The sequence below is a fragment of the Condylostylus longicornis genome, unplaced genomic scaffold (assembly GCF_029603195.1).
Source record: "Condylostylus longicornis isolate FDR11 unplaced genomic scaffold, ASM2960319v2 ptg000048l, whole genome shotgun sequence".
NCBI lineage: Eukaryota > Metazoa > Arthropoda > Insecta > Diptera > Dolichopodidae > Condylostylus > Condylostylus longicornis.
The window spans coordinates 6817844-6837871 of record NW_026578017.1 but is presented as its reverse complement, the minus strand read 5'-3'; the positions used below and the strand labels follow the sequence as shown (position 1 = coordinate 6837871).

Sequence of the window (20028 nt, the reverse complement as noted above, 5' to 3'; positions counted from 1 at the left end):
ATTTTCTAAATATTTTCTAAATATAGTGTATTAACTAAAATAATGAAAATTTTAGAAAGTTTGCGAGAAAAACTTTTTCAGTAATAAATTTTAAAAACAAAAGGTAACTTTAATTAAGAATTTCTACGCAAAACTATATTTTGCAAAAAATACATAGGTACATTGTGATGCAGGGGTTCACAAACTTTTCATTATTATTTCACAAGAAAATATCCTTTTGACCCAAGTTCTTGGATATAAGTAGATAAAGGCGGAATTTTAATTGTAATTTTTATAAAATAATTTGAAAAATTCAAGTTTTTCCGTAAACTATGTTTAAAGGCTTAACACGCTCAATAGGTGATTGAACTCATCTTAAACTCTGTCTTAAATGTTATATAAAAAACATTATAAACCCTTTCAAAAACTACTTTTCAGAATCGCAATTGAAATATTTAAAACAGTTATTCATTGGGGGGCAAAAAGAATAACTGATCATCTTTTATTTCATGATCTGGAGAGAAATCAAGAATACGCGATTAAAATTCATAATAGATTTTTCATTAAATTGGACTTAATTTGATCGACTGACATTAGGTTTAAGAGACTCTTTATTAAACCGTGTTAATTAATTTTGCAAAATTATTTTCTATTGCGTTGTCTTTTTCACATTAATCCGCTTATAAAATCTCGATTCTTAAGACATATTTATAACGTAATCTATTTCAAGTGTAAAATTGTAATAAAATTAATTTGAAAAAAAAAACATTTTTTAATTTAAACTAATTCGAGAAAATCAATGATAATTTCTAAGAAAAGCAACTGAAAATTGATTAATTTTTCGAATGAAAATTTCAAAAAGAAAGAAAAATTTTAAAATAATTTTTTCAAAAAACACTCAATCACGTACACTATTTTTTATAAAAAAATTCTGCATTTTTACTCTTTAAACATGATCAAGTGATTTTATATACAAAGACGCATTGGTAGAAAAGAGGTCTGAAAATAACCAGTTTTTTTTTTAGTTTTCTTTAAACTCTGCTACATTGGTCGACCTAATTTTGAATTTCTTTATACGTATGAAACATGTGAACACTCTTGTGTATATTACGTACATACATATTCATATGTTTTAATAATAAAAATGAAAATTACATACATTCAATATACAAATTGAAATTGTTTATAAAATAATCTTATTTACTCACCTTCCATTATTGTTGGCAAATAAACGTTATTTAATTGTTGAGGAACTTTCTGCATTAATACACCACCAGCGCCATCATTATTAACAATATCAATTGATTCTTCAACAATATTATCAAATGATGATGATACCGATGATCCAAAAGATGTTGATCTTAACAATATAGAATTACTTCTTAAATGAGGATAATTTTTTAAATGTCGATCTAAATTTTTGATACTTGTTTCCAAATTTTTTAAACTTTCATTCATTTTAGCATTCTTTTTATCCTCTTCAATATTATTAACTTGACTATGATTGGTAATAGTACTATTATTATTATTATTACTGTTATTATTATTGTTATGGTTATTAACATTACCAGCATGTGGAACATGACGGCCATGATTACTATTATTACCACTAAGAACATAATTAATAGTGAATTCTTGACAATTATCATTGTGATATAAACCATGGCGATGTCCTTGATTATATTGTTGTTGTAAATGTTGATAATGTTGATGTTCATTTTCTTTCTGCTGTAGTTGCTGTTGTTGCTGTTTTTGTCGATCATACAATTGATGTAAATATTTTGATCGGCGTATAGATGATGTATTAAAAAATTTACGTCCCGAGCCGACAAATGTTTCATTAAAACTACGATTTGTCATATAAAAACTATCTTTATTAATTGTATCACTTCTATTTATATTCATCATCAACAATCCTTTTGGTAATTTACATATTTTTTGAGATGATGCGGTTGTACCGGGCAATGATGATAGTCTTGATCTACCAACATCACAATCGTCAATGTTACTATTATTATTACCAATATTATTATTTGTTGCTGTTTTTGGTTTTAATGTAATCGCAGATGAAATTTTAGTATCATGAATTTTTTCATTAGAGTTTGGTATATCAGCAACTAAATTATCAATAACTGGTTCACTATAGATATGTTCTTCAATTGAACTAGATGAACATAAATTTGAACTATAATAACCAGATGATCCACCGTTACTTCGTTCTGTTGAATAATGCGACAAATTATTTGTTTGATCATTACTACTACTACGATCAGAACTTTTCTCTGAATAATTTTGTGATAATTGACGCTGCATATTTGTATTTATTACTTTTGTAGTAGCTGGTGTTATTGCTGATGATGATGAAGATGATTCTAAAAATGATTTTGTAAATGTTGGTGATTTGATTTTATTTAATTTTGTTTCTATTGGTATTGTAGTTGCTGCTTCTGTTGCAACTACAGATGTTGCTACATTTGATGTTATTGTTTTAAATTTTTTGGTTGATTCTGAATTATTTTCTTGAACAGTATCATCATTATTTACACCGGTATATTTATCAATACTACTATTATTATCTACATTTCTTACATTGCTACTTGAATTTCTTATTTTATTATTAATATTATGATCACTACAATTTTTTTCAGATATATTTTTTGCAGAAATTGAAAAATCATTAGTATTGGTATGAACAGCAGCAGATGTAGTAAAAGTTTTCGGTAATATTGGTGCAACTTGATCAGTTGAATTACAAATATCAGATAATGATAAATCGTTACTATCTAAACTGTAATGCTGCAATTGCTGTAAAATATTTATTTTTTGTTGTTCTATTGGTTGATTGTTGTGTTGATATTGTAGATTTTGAATTTTTGCAATTGTGATAGGATCAGATATTTGTATTTTGTTGGTTGATGTTGTGGCAGTAGTTGAAGTTGTTATTGTTTCAGCGGTTGTTGCTGTTTTTGAATGCAAACTAGCTATTGGTTTATTATTATTATTATAATTATTTTTAAATTTTGCTTGTGTTGACGGCGACAAAGATGCTGATGAAGAAGAAGAAGAAGATGGCATTGAATTCACGGGATATTCGATACTGAAATTGAAAATTTAAGAAAAATGAAATTAATGATTGTGAACGAAAAAATATTTACTATTGTTGTGGGTGTGAAATACATATTCAAAAATTTATTGTATTTTTATGATTGTATTTCATAACAAATTTATTCAAAAAATCATTAATTTTAAGAAAAATTATGATATACATAAATCGAGAGTTCGGAAATTCAAAGATTCATTTTGTTTAGATCAATTGCAGCTGTACCTTGAAAGCATAACGTTGCATTAACCTTTCGAAACCTATACTGCTCTCGGTTGAGAATTAAATTTATTGTTTTCTATAATGTTAATAGAATGAACTTTTTTTGGAAATATTGAAGAACTATATTGGATGATTAGCAAAAATTTGTTGTGAACTCACCGAAGTTTTCGAGGCGTTATAAAACAATAACTACGTATATACGTATAAAACCATTTTAATTTTAAGTTACTTTTTTAGGCTCTCTTCCATTAGGCAGTATAGGAAAGATTGAGAAGCAGGCACGATTATTATGCCTTTAGTAACCCGAACTGAACTCACAATTTGATTAAATTTTCTGTAGTATTTCTGCTTAATAAAGTTGCCGTTCATCAAATTATTCAATACGCAAGATTTGTTAACAAGTTTCATCTTCTTTCGAATAATATCTTACAATATATTTTCCTTCAAATAAAAAACATGACTTTTCACAAGAATTTTCTTTTTTCGGAAAAGTTTACAAGATACAAAAATTTTTAATAAAAGCAGAAAATAGCGAACAAAACTACATTTATGGCTTTTTCTAAATTAAATTACAATTAAAATTTCCATTTTAACTTGTCTTTATTGCAAAATATTTGTTATTGCACTAAAAATTTGCACACAATTAACATTTGCAAAGATCATTTTGCAATTTTTTTTGTTAAATATTTCCGTTTTCTAAAAACGGTGCAAATAAATGTAAAAATTAATTAATTGAATTCATTAATCGAAAAATAGAAAATCGCAATTTTTAAGTGTCTGGGTTTTCTCGTACCATCAGAAGCTTTTCAAAAATTTTACATTAATATTGAAAATAAAAAATATAAAATAAAAACGCAATATCTTGCAAGACTGGTTAATTTCCTTTTTTAATAAACAAGTATAAGACAGCAGAAATTCTGGTAGATTTTATATTTACTCATATTTTCTCCTCTACTTGCATTTTTGTTTCTGAAAATTGCTTGTAGAATTTCATATATGTATATAAAGATATACAAGAATGTCATACGTATAAAGTATGTACAATGGATCAAAATAAAAAATGCCAAGCTTATTGTTGCTATTACAGTAAGTCTAAAGATTTTTACCCCAAAAATAATAAAATATACGAAATTCTATTGAATTAAAAATTTAATTTAATTTGAAGCCCTTAAAACTAATTTCGCGACAAGTCAATAATATAAAATAATCTAAAATTAAATTGAGTTTTCTGCAAATTTTAAAGATTTATAGGCCATTAAGTGTATTGAATTACTATAGCTACAAAGAAATAACAGCGGAACTAAAAGAATGTTAAGTAAAAAGAACAAAATCAAAATTTCGTAGATAAAACCCGATAGATTTATTCACAAAGGTTATAAAATATCAAAATTATCTAGAAACCTTAATATGTAATTAAATTATTCCTATTACTAGAAGAATCTGAATTTACACCATTTATTCTTAAATTCTTGAATTAAGCAAAATTTTAAATTCAAATTTTTTATATGGTATTTTATTGGTCGTTGTCTTTTATTTGCTACAAAAAAATTTAAAAATTGAAAACGTTAGACAAAATGGTAAAAATTTAATTGCTGTTCAAAATCTATGCAGTTCAATATTTTACATTAGTTGTATAACATAGTTTAAATTTGCTTGATCACGAGTGCCACCGGGCAGCTTATTCATATTGTGCTGATGTAGTGAAAAATTGAACGGTATACATACATATGTAGGTAGGAATATTTCGTAAAAGTAGTTTCAACCAGTGCTGTTAACTGTTATTTTATTTTTTATCAGTTTTAAGAGATATACTTGATGTTGGATCATAAGTCGTCAAATTATGGTTAGCATTCTCTCAAAAAGAAAATTTCACTTGTTGTGCAGAAGTACCTTTATTTGGGTGAAATTTTTTAAATCTCACTACAATCACAATATTGTAGTGGGAAATCATTGCTCATTAAATTAATCAGTTTCATAAGTTTATATTGGATTGGTCGAATTGGTCGTGCAAATGGTCTTGTATAGCTTGAAATTCCTGACTCCATTTAAATCAATCCAATTGCTTTTTGAAATTATTATGAAAATACTTAAAATTATTTTTAAAATTACATTTAAAATTAAAAAAAATTACATTTTTTCAACGTATAGTAAGAAATGCTAACTAAATTTGGTTTGCATCCCTGATTGCATTGTAACTATAAATGTAGTACAAAATACACTATAGACTATACGGTTATTTCAAATCAGTAATACTTCCTTTTTTCTTCCATAGCATTAATTATTGCTTTCATGGTAATGGAACTTATTTTATGACCAATACCAAGACCAATTATAGCTTTAATGGTAAAGCAATATGGTAGATCAAGTTTGAAAATCTAGGTGAACTAGTATTTTGTTTCTGCTTTTTTTCATGTTTAATTTTTTTATTTTCTTGTAGATTTGGGACATATAAAATTTAATACGTGATCATAGATACAATTCACTTAATAGAATAGCAAACATTTCGTAAAAGAGAAAAACGCGCTTTCAGATATTAAGATTTTCTTATTGCAAGCAAATAGGAAAGTGCAGTAAGGATGGTGTTGTAAAAGCGACAATATTATTAATTTTGTTTTTGTTTTTGTTTTTCTTGTAATCTTAAGTGCAGAGAAAATAATTTTTTATTTAATATTAAGTGCATATTTCAAATTAATAAAATGAAGCTTTCAAATTCGCTTCACTATTCATATTTCTTGTTTAGTAAATGAAAAAAAGAGTGTTAAATATTGAGGAAATAAGAAAGTTTACTTATTCTATTTCAATAACATAATATGTGTGTTAGGGTTTAATGTCAACCTCTTTTAATGAAGAAATTCATTTTTAAAACAAGTTTTTGGTTTTCAATTTATTGGTTAATTCATAATTTTAAAGATGAATCTTTAAAGAAAGTGTGTGTTTAAACTATGTTGAGTTTCATTATTTATGAAAAGGCTGGTTAATATTAGAGTTTAATTTTGTATGTCTGTTAGAATATGAAGGATTTTTAACTGACTTTTGACACTTTCTAAGCTTTTGAAATTTTAATTTTGATTTAATGATCATAACAACTCTTGGATTCCTTAATGCGTGCTTGTGTACGTGATCCCATTTAAAATAATTATAATATATTATGAGTAAAACATACACAATTATAATGACAATTTAATTTTATTAAGAAGCCCAAAGTATAAAAATTCTGACCAAGAAAAATTCAATCAAAGTTATTTAATATGAAATATCATTAACCTAAATCAATAAGAAGACAAAAAACAACAAAATGCTAACCAAAGAATATTCTAACCATACCCAAATCATAAAAAAAATTAAATAAAATTGCCATCGATTTGTAAAACAGCATGTGGTCAACCTTGATTTCACTGATGATGATAGTTTATTATATCTACGGAATCGCAATAATAAAAAAAAATTAATAATGAATTACTACAAAATATTAGAACTAAATATGGTATTTGTGTAACCAATAATCACAAATCATGATATTAAAAATAAAACAAAAAAAAATGTAATTTATTTTTGTTTGGCACTGATGAAATAGATGGCATCTTGCAATTTTCATACACACTGAACAGAACATAATATGCAACTTCTAAATTTATATATCGCAAAAGTTTCAACGATGACTATCAAAACAGTGGCTTATCTGACAACCAACAAGTAGAATAAAATTAAATAAATTACAAAAAACAAAAAGAAAAACTGAAACGTGAGTGAATATACGCGATTCGAATTTTTGGTATCAATTTACCAATAGTTTTTTTGCTTTTCTTACTTCAGTTTTGCACACAGTCAATGACAAAAATATAAAAGAAACAAATACGAAAAATAATAAAAATTTCATTGGAATGTTCTAATGTTTTTAAGGCCGAATATTACTATAATAATTACATAATAATAAAAATAATTGAAATGATTTTTTTTTGTTCAATTTCGAAAATTTGAAAACATGTGGCGCCACATTAAATTTTAAATTGTGCCATAGGCAAGAAAAAGAGTTGTCCGTGAGTTTGTTAAAGAAATTTATACAAAATATCAGAGTATGCGGTCATAAATTGTATCAATGCTACCAATGGTACACAATACGCCAGTATACATATTATCTTTAATATTAAGAATAAAATAAAAAAATTAATTGCATCAACGAATATGTGTGTATGTATGAAGTACAAAATCATTCTATTATTTATACCTACTGTCGAATCTGTAAACTATTAAGATTAATTGAAAATACTAATGAATAAAATTCAGTAAAAAACTATATGATAGAATAAGCGAAAGAAATAATCAATTGGATGAAAATAATACGACCATGAAAGATGTTTATGTAAGTTTCGGTCACCATAGGTCTCATAGGATGCAATGTCGTTACTCGTTCCGAATGCAAATCAATGACATCTATATTTTCAAAACTTCCTCTTAGAAATGGGATATGATTTATAATTAGATTTTGCGATTTAGATGTTTAGTATCTTAAAGATTGATTTCACTTTACACACGGCAATTTTGCTTATTTCAATATATATACGGTAAAAACGAAAGTATAATTATTAGTACTTAATTAAGAATTAAAATTTATTCTTTTAAATAGTTAAAAAAAAAATTTTCCATCAATGTGTAAAAATTTAACGCAATCGGCATAATAAAAATTAGCTGCTGGGGATGGATTAAAATCTTGTTCTTCTATTACTAACTTCTTCACTGTGCATTCTCCGGTGAAATGTCACTTTCGGAAACTGGGCAAATCGGAGTGGAGTCCCTCTTGTGTTGTGCCATGACGGCGAGGAGACAGCTGTACATATTCTGTGTAACTGTCCTGGTTATCAGGAGGCGCAGATGACTTGGGCGGGGCTTTTCTGTGTTGAGGAGCGCGCGTCCGGCTTTTTCCATCTTTTTTTAAAATAAACATATTATTTCAATAACAAAATTTGTTTTCTAAATTTGGATTATTAAGAATCGTATTGACTATGTGACATTAAGAATTTATTTTGCATTATTTTTTATTCCTTACATAATTTAATCGTCTCTGTCAACAAATAATATAAATATAATCCGCCTACAAACATAATAATTACTTAATTCCATACATGACCTGAAAGAGATTTCAATGAAAAAAGGATTGGGTAAGAATGAAACTTACATACAGAAGTACGTACATATTTATGTTTAATTTATTTATAGTAATAACCACGTACGAACATTACTGTTAAATCACAACCAATAACGCAGAAAATAAAATTCTTTACTACAATATTAACATTGAAAGCAAACGAAAAATAAAAGAAAAAACCCCGAAGGACTAAGATTACTTTTGTCAAAACTTCCAGAATTGTACACAGTATAATTCATAAATATGTCATTTATAAAAGATTACAAATTTCATAATCGATTAATAATTCAATACAAATTGATTAAGCGTGCGCCAAAATATCAGAAAAATTATAATAGCTGGCAGCGCCATGTGTTTTTTCTTTTTATACTGAGAATCAAAAACCAATGAGCCAATTATTGTTATCCATTCAAAATTCATAGTGAAATCGAAAATAAAAAGAGAATAATTTCATAGCATGACAATTATAAAAATCGATAATTAAGAATTATCAATCAAATATGACATGATATAAAAAAAAGGGAAAATATTGAAGTTTCATTTAAAATGAAAAGTGAGAACGTGACAAAACGCAATCGAATTCCAACTTAACTATTGAATTATTTAAAGGAAAAAAAATTCGATTATATTTTTTAAATGCAATTAATTTTATCGATGAAAAAATAAATTAGTTTGATTTTTTTTTGTATTTCCAATTCTTTTTAAATTTTTTTTTGCTTAAATTCATAAATTTTCTATATAAATTTTATTTTATTCAAATCTGACTTCAATGTCATTTCAAAAAAAATTATCCGACATAATTGCAAAAACTTATAATAATGTATAAAAAATTCAGATTACTATAAAGTTCTTATAAAATTCGGTAGTTAACAATGATTTTAATTTAGATTAAAAAGTTCAAGAAAATTTTTTTCTTTTACAGAAATACAAATCGTCGACTGAGTTCTATTTTGCTCCATACGACATTTTTGAAAAATTTGAGACTAAGAGTGGTTTTATAGCTTTCGACTCGGTGCTCTATCAAGTGATGCAAACCGTTTTTTCCTATCTTCCTTAATTTGTAATCGTTTTTGCTCCATAAACCACATTTTACAGATTTTTTTGAGCTTATTTGTCCATAAACCATTTTTTTTGTCAATGGAGCACATTTTTCACGAATATAGTAAATTTTCCATAGATTGTAAAATTATATAGCAAAATTGACTAAAATTGCGTTTAGTATGTATATATTTTTTTTGAAAATGGAGCAAACTTTAAATTTGAAGTATTATTAAAAATTTTTATGATGGTTTTTATTTGATCATCGCGTTTACCGTTTTGAAGTTCAGCAGCAAATCTAAAATTTGCCGCTTTAAATAATTATAATTCTTATATTCGTTTTTTAGCTTATTCCTCCCCAAATAACGAAATGCGTTGTTTTCCTTTAGATTCTCAATTAATTTGCTCCATCTTTATAGGATTTCAATATAATATTACTGAAATTAAGTATCACTTCTGATGTGCTCCATTTGCAAAATTATTTGCTCCATGTGCAAAGAGGTCAGTAAATATTCATTATTGGATATAGAGATCAATATCATTGAATATAGAACAATGGCTAAAATGACCAACAGCAAATAAAATTCAATTTCTTCGAAAAACCTAGACTTGGATAGATGAAATTGTATTCCGTTGTACATAAATAATTCATAAACTAAATTGCAAAATTTAAATAAAATAATTCGAACATGTACCTTTTTTAATTAGATTCAAACATTCTTTTTCAAATTTCTCGAATTCGTGTTGGTGGCGAATGGAGCAAATGAAAACTGAGGCGACAAAATCTTTTGAAATGTATAAAATTTACTATATGTATAATGTAAAACAAATTGATTGACAAGTATAAATTGAGTGGCAATTCGCTTTAAAAAAATTTAAATCTATAATATAAATATAGAGAACAGAATAATATCCAACAGAATAACTTAGTTTTGAATTGTGGTCCTTTATTTTAGCAGCTTTTAAATTAGAGTATTATTATTCTAATGTTTGATTTCAGAAATAACTTTTAACTGGAGATCACATGAAACTGAAATTGAAAAATGGTTTGTATTTGAGATTTAAAAATGGTTTTTAAGGCAACATTTTTCCAGCGAAAAAGTCAAATTATTTTTATAAATAAACAATCTACTAGCTTAGCTATTTAAATTACTTGCAATATTTCAAATGATTGCATAAATTAAGAGAGAGAAAGAAACGTTAGGGAGTTAAAATGAAAAAATACATTTACTGTTAGCGTTTTACTTTTATAATAGATTTGGGTCAAACCAATGGTTTGTATTGTAGCACTTTTCCCTTCAACAAGTGAAAATTATGCTTTTAAATACAGTGCATGTATAACTATAACACTATTAAAATTATTTTTATTCATATACAAAACTCTTTCTAGGATTGCATATATTTAGGATGGTGCATATATGCAGTCTTTGAAATAAAGCAAAAATTAATATAGAGGGGTTAACATAATGCTCGATTTTAAGGGTTAATTGTGTGAGTTAAGAAAAATAATTATATTTTTTATTGTCATGGAATTTACCGTTAGCTTTCTGCGTTTATAGAAATTTTAAAAATCTTGCGGTTTCGGAAATATAGGGTGTCAAAAATTCAAATTTTACAAATTTCAAGGAGCGATAACTTAAGAGAGGGTGGAGACGGAAAAAAATTTTCTTGTAACAAAATGAACTATTTGTTAGTGTCTAAAACTCCCTAAGATTTCAAGCCTCTACAGGCTGGGGTTTTTTTAAAGTTTAACTATAATATACCGCGCTAGGGGAAGCAAGTCGCTGCCTTTCTGCGTTTGCAAAATTTTAAAAATGCTTATGGTTTCATTGCAACAAATATTTAAAAAAGGCAATTTTTAGGGTTTTGGGGGGGTATAACTTTTAGAGGGGGGGAGATAGGTAAAAATTTTGTTCTACGGAAATAAGTTTCTAATAAAGATCTATGTATGTATTAAATTTCACCTTTTTATCTTCAAGGGTTTCGAAGTTTTGTAAACAAAAAAAGTGTCCACGGACGGACGGACGGACGAAACTTGCAGTTTTAGAAATGTAAAATTCTAAAAAAAAGTTTTGGAAAATTAAAATTCTAATGATTTCAAGAGACGATAATTTGTTTGCAAGAGACAGTGATGGGAGATAGAACAAGATTTTTTACTAACGATATAAATCATGTATTAGCGTTTAAGAGCTGCTTGTTACACTCTACTCGTAGAAGAAAAACAATATCGATCAGTTGTGATGTTATATCAGCAGTTAATTTTAACTTTTTGTCATTTGAATGTTGAACTAACCTGCCCCGTTGTAGAAGAATTTTGTTGCTGCTTTTCTTCGTTTGCGAAATTCAAGAAATATTAGTGTTGATGCAATAAATAGTCAAAAAATGGAATTTTTAGAACTTTAAGGGGCTATAACTACTAAAGAGCGGAGATATGTAAAAAATTTCTTCTAACGAAATAAGTTCCTTGTAAGGTTTCATCCTTTTATATTGAAAGGTGTAAAAGTTTTGTAAACAAGCACATGGACTTTCTGTTCGTCTTAATAAACACTTTTTTATTTAATTTCTTTTTCTTTTTTCAAAATGTTAAGAAGAACGAAAGTGAAATGTTTGAATTTTATATAAAAAAGATTCTTCATTTAAATTATTGCATAGAATCTTAATTCCTGTTTACTATTAAAAATTAAAAAAAAAACACAAACAAACAAAAGATTCACTTTGAAACTGATTTGGCTGGTTGACTACATATAAACAAATGAATTTAGCTGGCAAACTAACCAAGCACGTTACTTTTTGCAACACTTCATCAATTTTTAATCGAAAAACTCAAAAAATATTTATTCAAGAAATATCTAATAAATAATATTTCAATGCCAAAGGTTAAAGACTTTTATTGCAAATTCCAAAGTAATTAAGAATTAATATCGTTAGCCAAGTCAATTATATGGTCCTAATCGAGAATTTTTATAATTTTAGTAAAAATAAGTGGGTATAGTTAAAATTTTCAGAAATGAATCAAATATAGTAACAAAAGTTATCTTATATTTGATATTATGTGTAAAACAACTTCTAGCGAAGGCATTTATGAATTTTTTCAAGATTTCTGAGCAATTACGAGGACGACGTAACAGTATTCACAATATTTAAAGGAGTAAGAACACAAAATTTAAGGATAAATTTTAACTTAAGTCGAATTTGAAATATTTTTTATAAACAGACGCGCGGGATTAAAACGTGACAAATACTTCGGTTTTAAATTTTCTAGTGCAGCCAAATTTTAATTGGTATGCAAAGTATAACTAAAATAAAATTTTGGGTATTGAAAACTATTTACGTTTTATATGACAGATATTCGTATAAAAACTTCCGAGTGATTGCTTTAAATTTAATTTATTTGTGCTTATTAGGACAGTTCACAACCAACTTTGATGTGATAAAGCCAAAGCCAAAAGTATTACGCTTTTCCGATACCCAAATTTTTGCATAATCAAAATTTGTTAATTAAATTTAAAATTTCGAATATAAAAAAATATGAAAAATCTTCTCTGAGACTTTTACACAATAACAGAATAACATTTTCGATTTGCCATCCAAACCTCATAACTGTGAAATTTGTGCTACGGCTCTATATCATTTTCGAACTATAAAGTCAAAATATAATTGCATTTTAATTAAGCCCAAACATAATTAGATTAACTAAAATAAATTGGCAACTTCACTACACAATTTTTATTGAAAGAATTCAAATTTAAATATTGAAAAGCATCAGTTTGAAAAAAAACTGAAAAGCACCAGTTTGAATCCAAAACAAAATATAGAACCAGCAAAATAAATGTCAAATTTTTATTTTAATTGTAATTTATTAGAAAGTTTATTTAGATCAAAATATCTATGTAGATCAATTTATCTAGATCAAAATATTTCTCTAATTTTCCTTTCAATTTCAACAATAGCCATTATTTGAGAACAAAGGAAAATAAAAAAAAAACTTCTTGTTCATCAAAAATGGAAGTAAATCACTTTGAATTTGCACCTACTCAGTTTCTTTTTAACAGCTTCTTTCCTTATTTACTCTCATAATCTGTTTAACAATAATTATGATTATAACAACATGTGTCAATATATGAAAACGTAAGTACCATTTTCAAAATGAAATTCCAATTGAAAATCGATATTTTAACTATTGCATAATTTAAAACAAAATGGTCGCCTATTAATAGTGTTCGATTATATTTTTACGAAATATCAAGAGTAACGAGATTTCATGTTTGAAACGGCGATATTATAAAAATGAATACATTGTACATTTGTAAAATATAACACTCGAGTACTGTTCGATATAATAATTTATTATAACACTTTTATTCACGATACGCTAATAAAGTTTTTAGTATACATATACATTGAACAATTTGTCCGGAACATACAGAAGCATATTTGATGTTACGATCAGTTTGCCTACTTTGATTTTGCTCCAAAAAGTCTCTCTAGATATCTTCGATTTGTTCTGATGCGTGGTAATGCTTTCATGTTTTGAGTATACTTGGTGTATTCTAACAAAAATTTCTGAGAGAATCCTGCAAGATTAAGGGCTTGTTCGTCTATCACGCTATTTTACTCTGGAAGTCAGAAGAAAGTGAATAACTACTGTATATTTGCATATTATAATTTTCGAATGAGAAGAATTATCTCCTATTGTGTGTCTCGTATACTTCATTTTTGAAAGTGAGACGTTCAGTCGATAATTTGAGAAAAAATTCAAAAAATCCAATTGAAAAAATGAGCAATCTTACTGGAAATATGAAGTATCCATTTGGAAATACTAAGAATTCTGATTTGAAAGCGAATAAAAAGTGAGTAAAAAAGCGAGATATACGGTTAAGCAGTAAAAATCAATTATAAATTATGGAATTTTAAAAAATTAATCGAAACATTTTAAAGAGAGCATTTACAATTCGGTCGATTATGTGCTGTCCACAACGAAAAAAAAAAAAAAATTTTTCTTAGCTTCATACTCAAATCTTTTAGCCATGTATTAGTAAAATTTTTTCTATAAAATTTTTTGTTAATTAAAATAATTAATTAAATTTTCTTATGTATGTATATATGTGCAAATGTGTGTGTATATATTACGTTTATTTTTTTTTCTTTATAAAAATAGTAATTTAGATTAATTTCCTAAAATTTGCATTTTAAAATTTATTTTGTCAATTTTGTCTTTATAATTTTTTTTAATCCATTAAATGTTATAACTATAAGATAATAAACTTAGCAACTCTACTTAAGATTTAAGAACCTCTTCTAAATTATCATCTTTAGAAAAGAATTTAGTCATTCACAATAAAATCTAAAATTCAAATTTGAAAATTTTAAATAAAATTTTATTTTCGCTTTTTTTTTTTTTTTGCTTCTTAAAAATATTATTCGCTTAAATGAATTATAAATCATTATTATATACGTTTAAAGATTTTAGAAAAAAAAAATAAACGTGGGCTATCTAAAAATGTTGTGATAAAAATGGTCACCTCATTTTTAAGATGGTTTTCGATGCTGGTGATGATGATTTTTATGTCTACCAATTATAAAATTTCCATTCAGTTTCTATATACCTATACTCGTATATTAATAATAATCTTAAGAATCTTGTTGAAAAATCGTTTTCATTTTTTATAATATTTAGATTAGATTTTGATTTTAAAAAATAAATCAATGAAAAAGAACGAAACACAAAAAAATAAAATAAAAAGGCATAGCGAATTTTTAAGAATTTTTATCATAAATTTATTTTTTTTTTAATAATAATATTTTTTTGTTTATGGATATTAAAAGTTTATTGAGATACGAAAAAAAAAGAACACGCCTTGTGTCAAAAAAAAAAAACAAACTAAGTTTTTCATTCTTTTGCCTCACTTCACTTCGCTTGAATAGTTTCATATCCGGCTTTTGTCTTTTTTTTACACAAGTTTTTTCTAGAAATATCGGAAAGGAATATAAAAACTTTTTTTTGTTTATTTGAAGAATATAAATCTAACTTTATAGGAAACGAAAAGGGAAAAAAATTCTTAAGCACTTACTAAAAAACTTTTTGAAAAACTCAAACATTTTCTAAATTTTATGGAAAATATTGAATATAACCTCATTTTGATCCTACCAATATCAAATTTTATAAGCTTTTAGCATTTTAAGAAATAAAGTTGGGTCAAACCAATGGTTTGTATTGTAGCACTTTTCCCTTCAACAAGTGAAAATACTGCTTTTAAAAACAATCTATGTATATCCACCACACTATTAAAATTATTTTCATTCATAAACGAAACTATTTCTAGGATTGCATATATTTAGGATGATGCATATATGCAGTCTTTGAAATAAAGCAAAAATTAATATAAAAAGGGGTTAACATAATGCTCGATTTTAAGGGTTAATTGTGTGAGTTAAGAAAAATAATTATATTTTTTAATGTCATGGAATTTACCGCTAGCTTTTTGCGTTTATAGAAATTTGAAAAAGCTTGCGGTTTCGGAAATATAAGGTGTCAAAAATTCAAATTTTACGAATTTCAAGAGGCGATAACTTGAGAGGGGGTGGAGATGGAAAAAAATTTTCTTCTAACGAAATGAACTATTTGTTAATGTCTAAAAGCCCCTTAAATTTCTGCAGGCTGGGGTATAGGAGAAAAAAGACATCAAAAATTTGGAAAAAAAGGACTTTAGATAACGGTAAATTTGAACGGCCATTTTGTTTTTATAAAGTTTAACTATAGTATACCGTGCTAGGGAAAGCAAGCCGCTGCCTTTCTGCGTTTGCAAAATTTCAAAAATGCTTATGGTTTCATTGCAACAAATAGTTAAAATGGGCCATTTTTGCGGCTTTGGGGGGGTATAACTTCTAGAGTGGGGGAGATAGGTAAAAATTTTGTTCTACGAAAATAAGTTTCTAGTAAGGATCTATGCACGTATTAAATTTCAGCTTTCTATCTTTAAGAATGTAGAAGTTTTGTAAACAGACACACGGACAGACGGACGGACGGACGGACAGAGTGAAACTAATAAGCACTTTTTTTCAAAAAATTTTTGGAAAAGTGCTAAAAATAAAGCAATATACGCACGTATATACATACATACATAGCCTTAAAATGAACACGGGCAATTAATTATGCTTGACTATTGGTTGTTTGATTCAAATTATTGGTTTTCAGAAAGTTCTATGATTACTAATCGAAAGAAATTCGCCAAATACTTTGACAGCTTTAACATACTACACTGTTTCTCGTGGAAGAGAAGGAGATTAAAAGCACAAAGAAATGAAGGCAAGTAAAGGAAGTAAAATTTTGAAATATCCACTGTTGGGTATATAGATTTTGTTTCGATAATAACAACAACCATATTCTGATAGCGGGAATAATAATATTTGTGTTTTATTCTCTTGTAAACCAAAAATGGTGAAAATATTCAAAACTTACTCAATCATTAAATTACATTTTATTTTTAGTAGTAATCATATTATTTTCAGTTTCAAATTGTATGTATTTAAAATTCATTGCAAGGGTTATATGGCATCCATCGCAACCTGTAAACCTACTTTCCAGGTACTTCTAGAATAAATCTGAGGTGTAATTGAACATATAACTGAATAAATTTGCTATTAGCTTTATTAGTTGTATGACAGCTACATGAACCCGTTGTTTGAATTTGTACAATTGTAATAGCAGCCATTCTTGGCAGAAAAGAAACAATTTTTTGAGAGTTTAATGGTTTTTGAATTATCTGTTTTCATTTTTGAATTAACGTGAACAAAAGGGCTGATAGACAGACAAAGCGATTTTTAAATACAAAATTTTACACTGTTTTCACAATTTTACATATTGCTACGACTCCTTCAAGTGGTTTTAAAAATTAAACGCCAAAGTTAATGTAGCCTTCACTAAGGAATATATTAGAGAAGAAGAAGCTTGTACATTAAGTAGAGTTTTAAAAAAAATTAAAAAGTAAACTGCTGTTCAAACTTAATTTTCAATTCAGTTTATACAACGCCATAAATTTACCAAGATGTCCGTTTTTTTAATTTTTGTTCGTTTTTTAAATCAACTCGCTGCAATTCCAACTAGCTTTAAAAAGAACGGATTTTTGCCTGATTTGAAACGTATCTCAGGTATTTTGATTTTAAATTTTTCAAAAAAAAAGGGAAAAAAGTAGTGATATCTGATGAAAGAAGTTGGTTTCCGAAGGTCGCAATTCTGTTTTGGTTCTGTTCCATATTTTATAGTTAACGAAGCTTTAACCCAGAGTCAGCAGATTTATTAACGCTTTATGTCAAATTTAGTCAAAACACTTTAACAGTTTTAATGCCCACCAGATTGATGGGTATAAATCTAGCTTAATTATTTTATAACAAAATTTTATAGCACAACAACCTACAATTAATTAAATGTAATTATGTAGCCATGTTTAAAAATAAAAAAATTTATAATAAAAAAAAGCCATTAAATTTAATTTAATCAATTAAAAATATTTCTTTAATTAAACAAAATTTATAATTTAGTAAGAATGCATATACAAAGGAAAATTATTCAGATTCCCACGAAACACGAAACAAAAAATGAGTTAAAGGTTAAATTAACTTCGAACTAAAATAGAGTTGCACCTCTTGATATTGCTATATAATGTCTACATTATTATTACATGAGTATGTTCCACTAAATTTTCTTTGGTATAATTACACTAAAAATTTTTTGTTTGAATTTAAAAATTAAAAAATTTTATTGCATAAAATTTCTATGTAAATAAAATAAAACAAACAATTTATAGGATTTCCTGGTTTCTGATGACCGCAAAACCCGGCATCAAATAAAAAACAGTTTATAAATAAGGCGGCTAGGTGAAAATTTATTTATTTTGCTGGTTAAATTTTTAAATTATTGTATATTAGTATAGTTCAATAAATTTGCCGCTCCATTTATAATCAAATCCATACTACAAGTTCAATGCATCAAAAATATTTATTCATCCACCGAACAAATATGTCAAAGACATGCATTTGGAATATTTAATTTAAAAAAGAAAATTTTAAATAAGATTTGAACTGAATTGCGGCAACTGCGTAAAATATTCCAAAATTCGTAAACAAGGCTGTTGAGACTCAATAAAAGGAGGTTTGAATGTATAAAAGCCAATGATTTGCAAATACAATTAGAAGCAGAGTAGATTGCAATATATAAAATTCAAATTTATTAGTGTTGATTGTGTATAGAGAGGGTTGTTAATCCAGGATGCTTTCCATGATAAACACTCTTGGTATTCTTAAGCTATATAATATTGTAACATATAAAACCAGTCTTGTTCTGTCGATCAATGATCGGTTCGCATTAGTTGAATAAAACATAAATGAAGTCTATGAATAGCTTAAATATGTTTAATTCATATTAATAAATTCTGAGGCAAAATGCTTATTTCATAAGTGGTTTCAATTACATCAAGCTTGCATTAAAATGTTTTTAAATTTAATCAGATTAAATTTGCCCAACTTAGAATTTTCCGAATCAAGTCAAATTTTTTAAATCGATTATGTTGTTTTGTTTTAATGCCACGAATTTCATGAGATACGTCCGGGTATCTCTACCTATCCTAAAACATTGAATAACTTATCTTTATTCATCTTCAATAACTATAATATTTTTATGGTTTTAAAAATTTCGCTTTCGTTTTAGAATAAACCAAAACAAAATTTAATTGACCGCAACAATTTTGTATATGTAGTTTAAATTAAGCGACTATGTCTACCTAATATGTAGATAATCCGGCATATTCTCTTTATATACAACAAAATTTAATCATTAAAACAAAATTTTTAAAACAAAATCACCTAGCGTATATTAATAAAAATTACCTAATTAAGTTTCTTTTTCTTTTCTTAATTTACTTTCTATTTCATTATTGTAAAAATAATACACAAAATAAGTAAAATTGTAAAAATGTAGAAAAATTCAGGTGTTATTAATTTCTATATTCATAATTATATAGTTGGAAACAATGCGGTTTTAAAATAAGCAATAGTTATCTTCGATTTAATTTTGATGAAACTATAAGTAAATATGTATAGTTGAACTGAATTGAAAGATATATGTATTGTGTTTGTATGTTCCTGTGACTAATAATACAAGTTACTAAAGAAATTTAAATAATGTCCCATACATAAAAATTATAGTACTTTTGGGAACTTTCTTTGAAAGTCAAACAATACGAATAATTTGAGTTTATTGAAAAACATGTTCAGAAACCACAAATATTTTGTTCAAAACAAAATACAAGATATAAAATCACGTAAGTGAACGACGAAGTATTGGGAAAACGATGAACTTCTAAGTGATACAAATCCTACAAAAAGAGATTTATTTCTACAAATTTTCGCGGGCAAAGGGAAAGCTGGTAAAATATGAGTTTCTGTTGAGTAGAGTACAAAAAAAATTTTTTTTAACAACAGCTCATGTGAATATACTTAATGACCTTCGGTTACGACTGAAAAGAACATGAAGGTCGGCCGGTTCTGGAAG

General features: G+C 26.4%; 1 protein-coding gene across 2 annotated transcripts in view; it reads right to left on the bottom strand.

Moving 5' to 3' along the window:
• Positions 1–20028, bottom strand: part of LOC129611024 (GATA zinc finger domain-containing protein 14) — an 86648-nt gene that overhangs the window by 58780 nt on the left and 7840 nt on the right. For both annotated transcript variants that reach the window (XR_008697116.1, XM_055523930.1), the window contains exon 2: positions 1188–3076. Coding sequence is in view for 1 of the 2 variants with exons in the window: in XM_055523930.1 (XP_055379905.1) it covers positions 1188–3076 (1889 nt within the window). In the remaining variant the exon portion in view is untranslated. The remainder of the gene's footprint in view (positions 1–1187; positions 3077–20028) is intronic.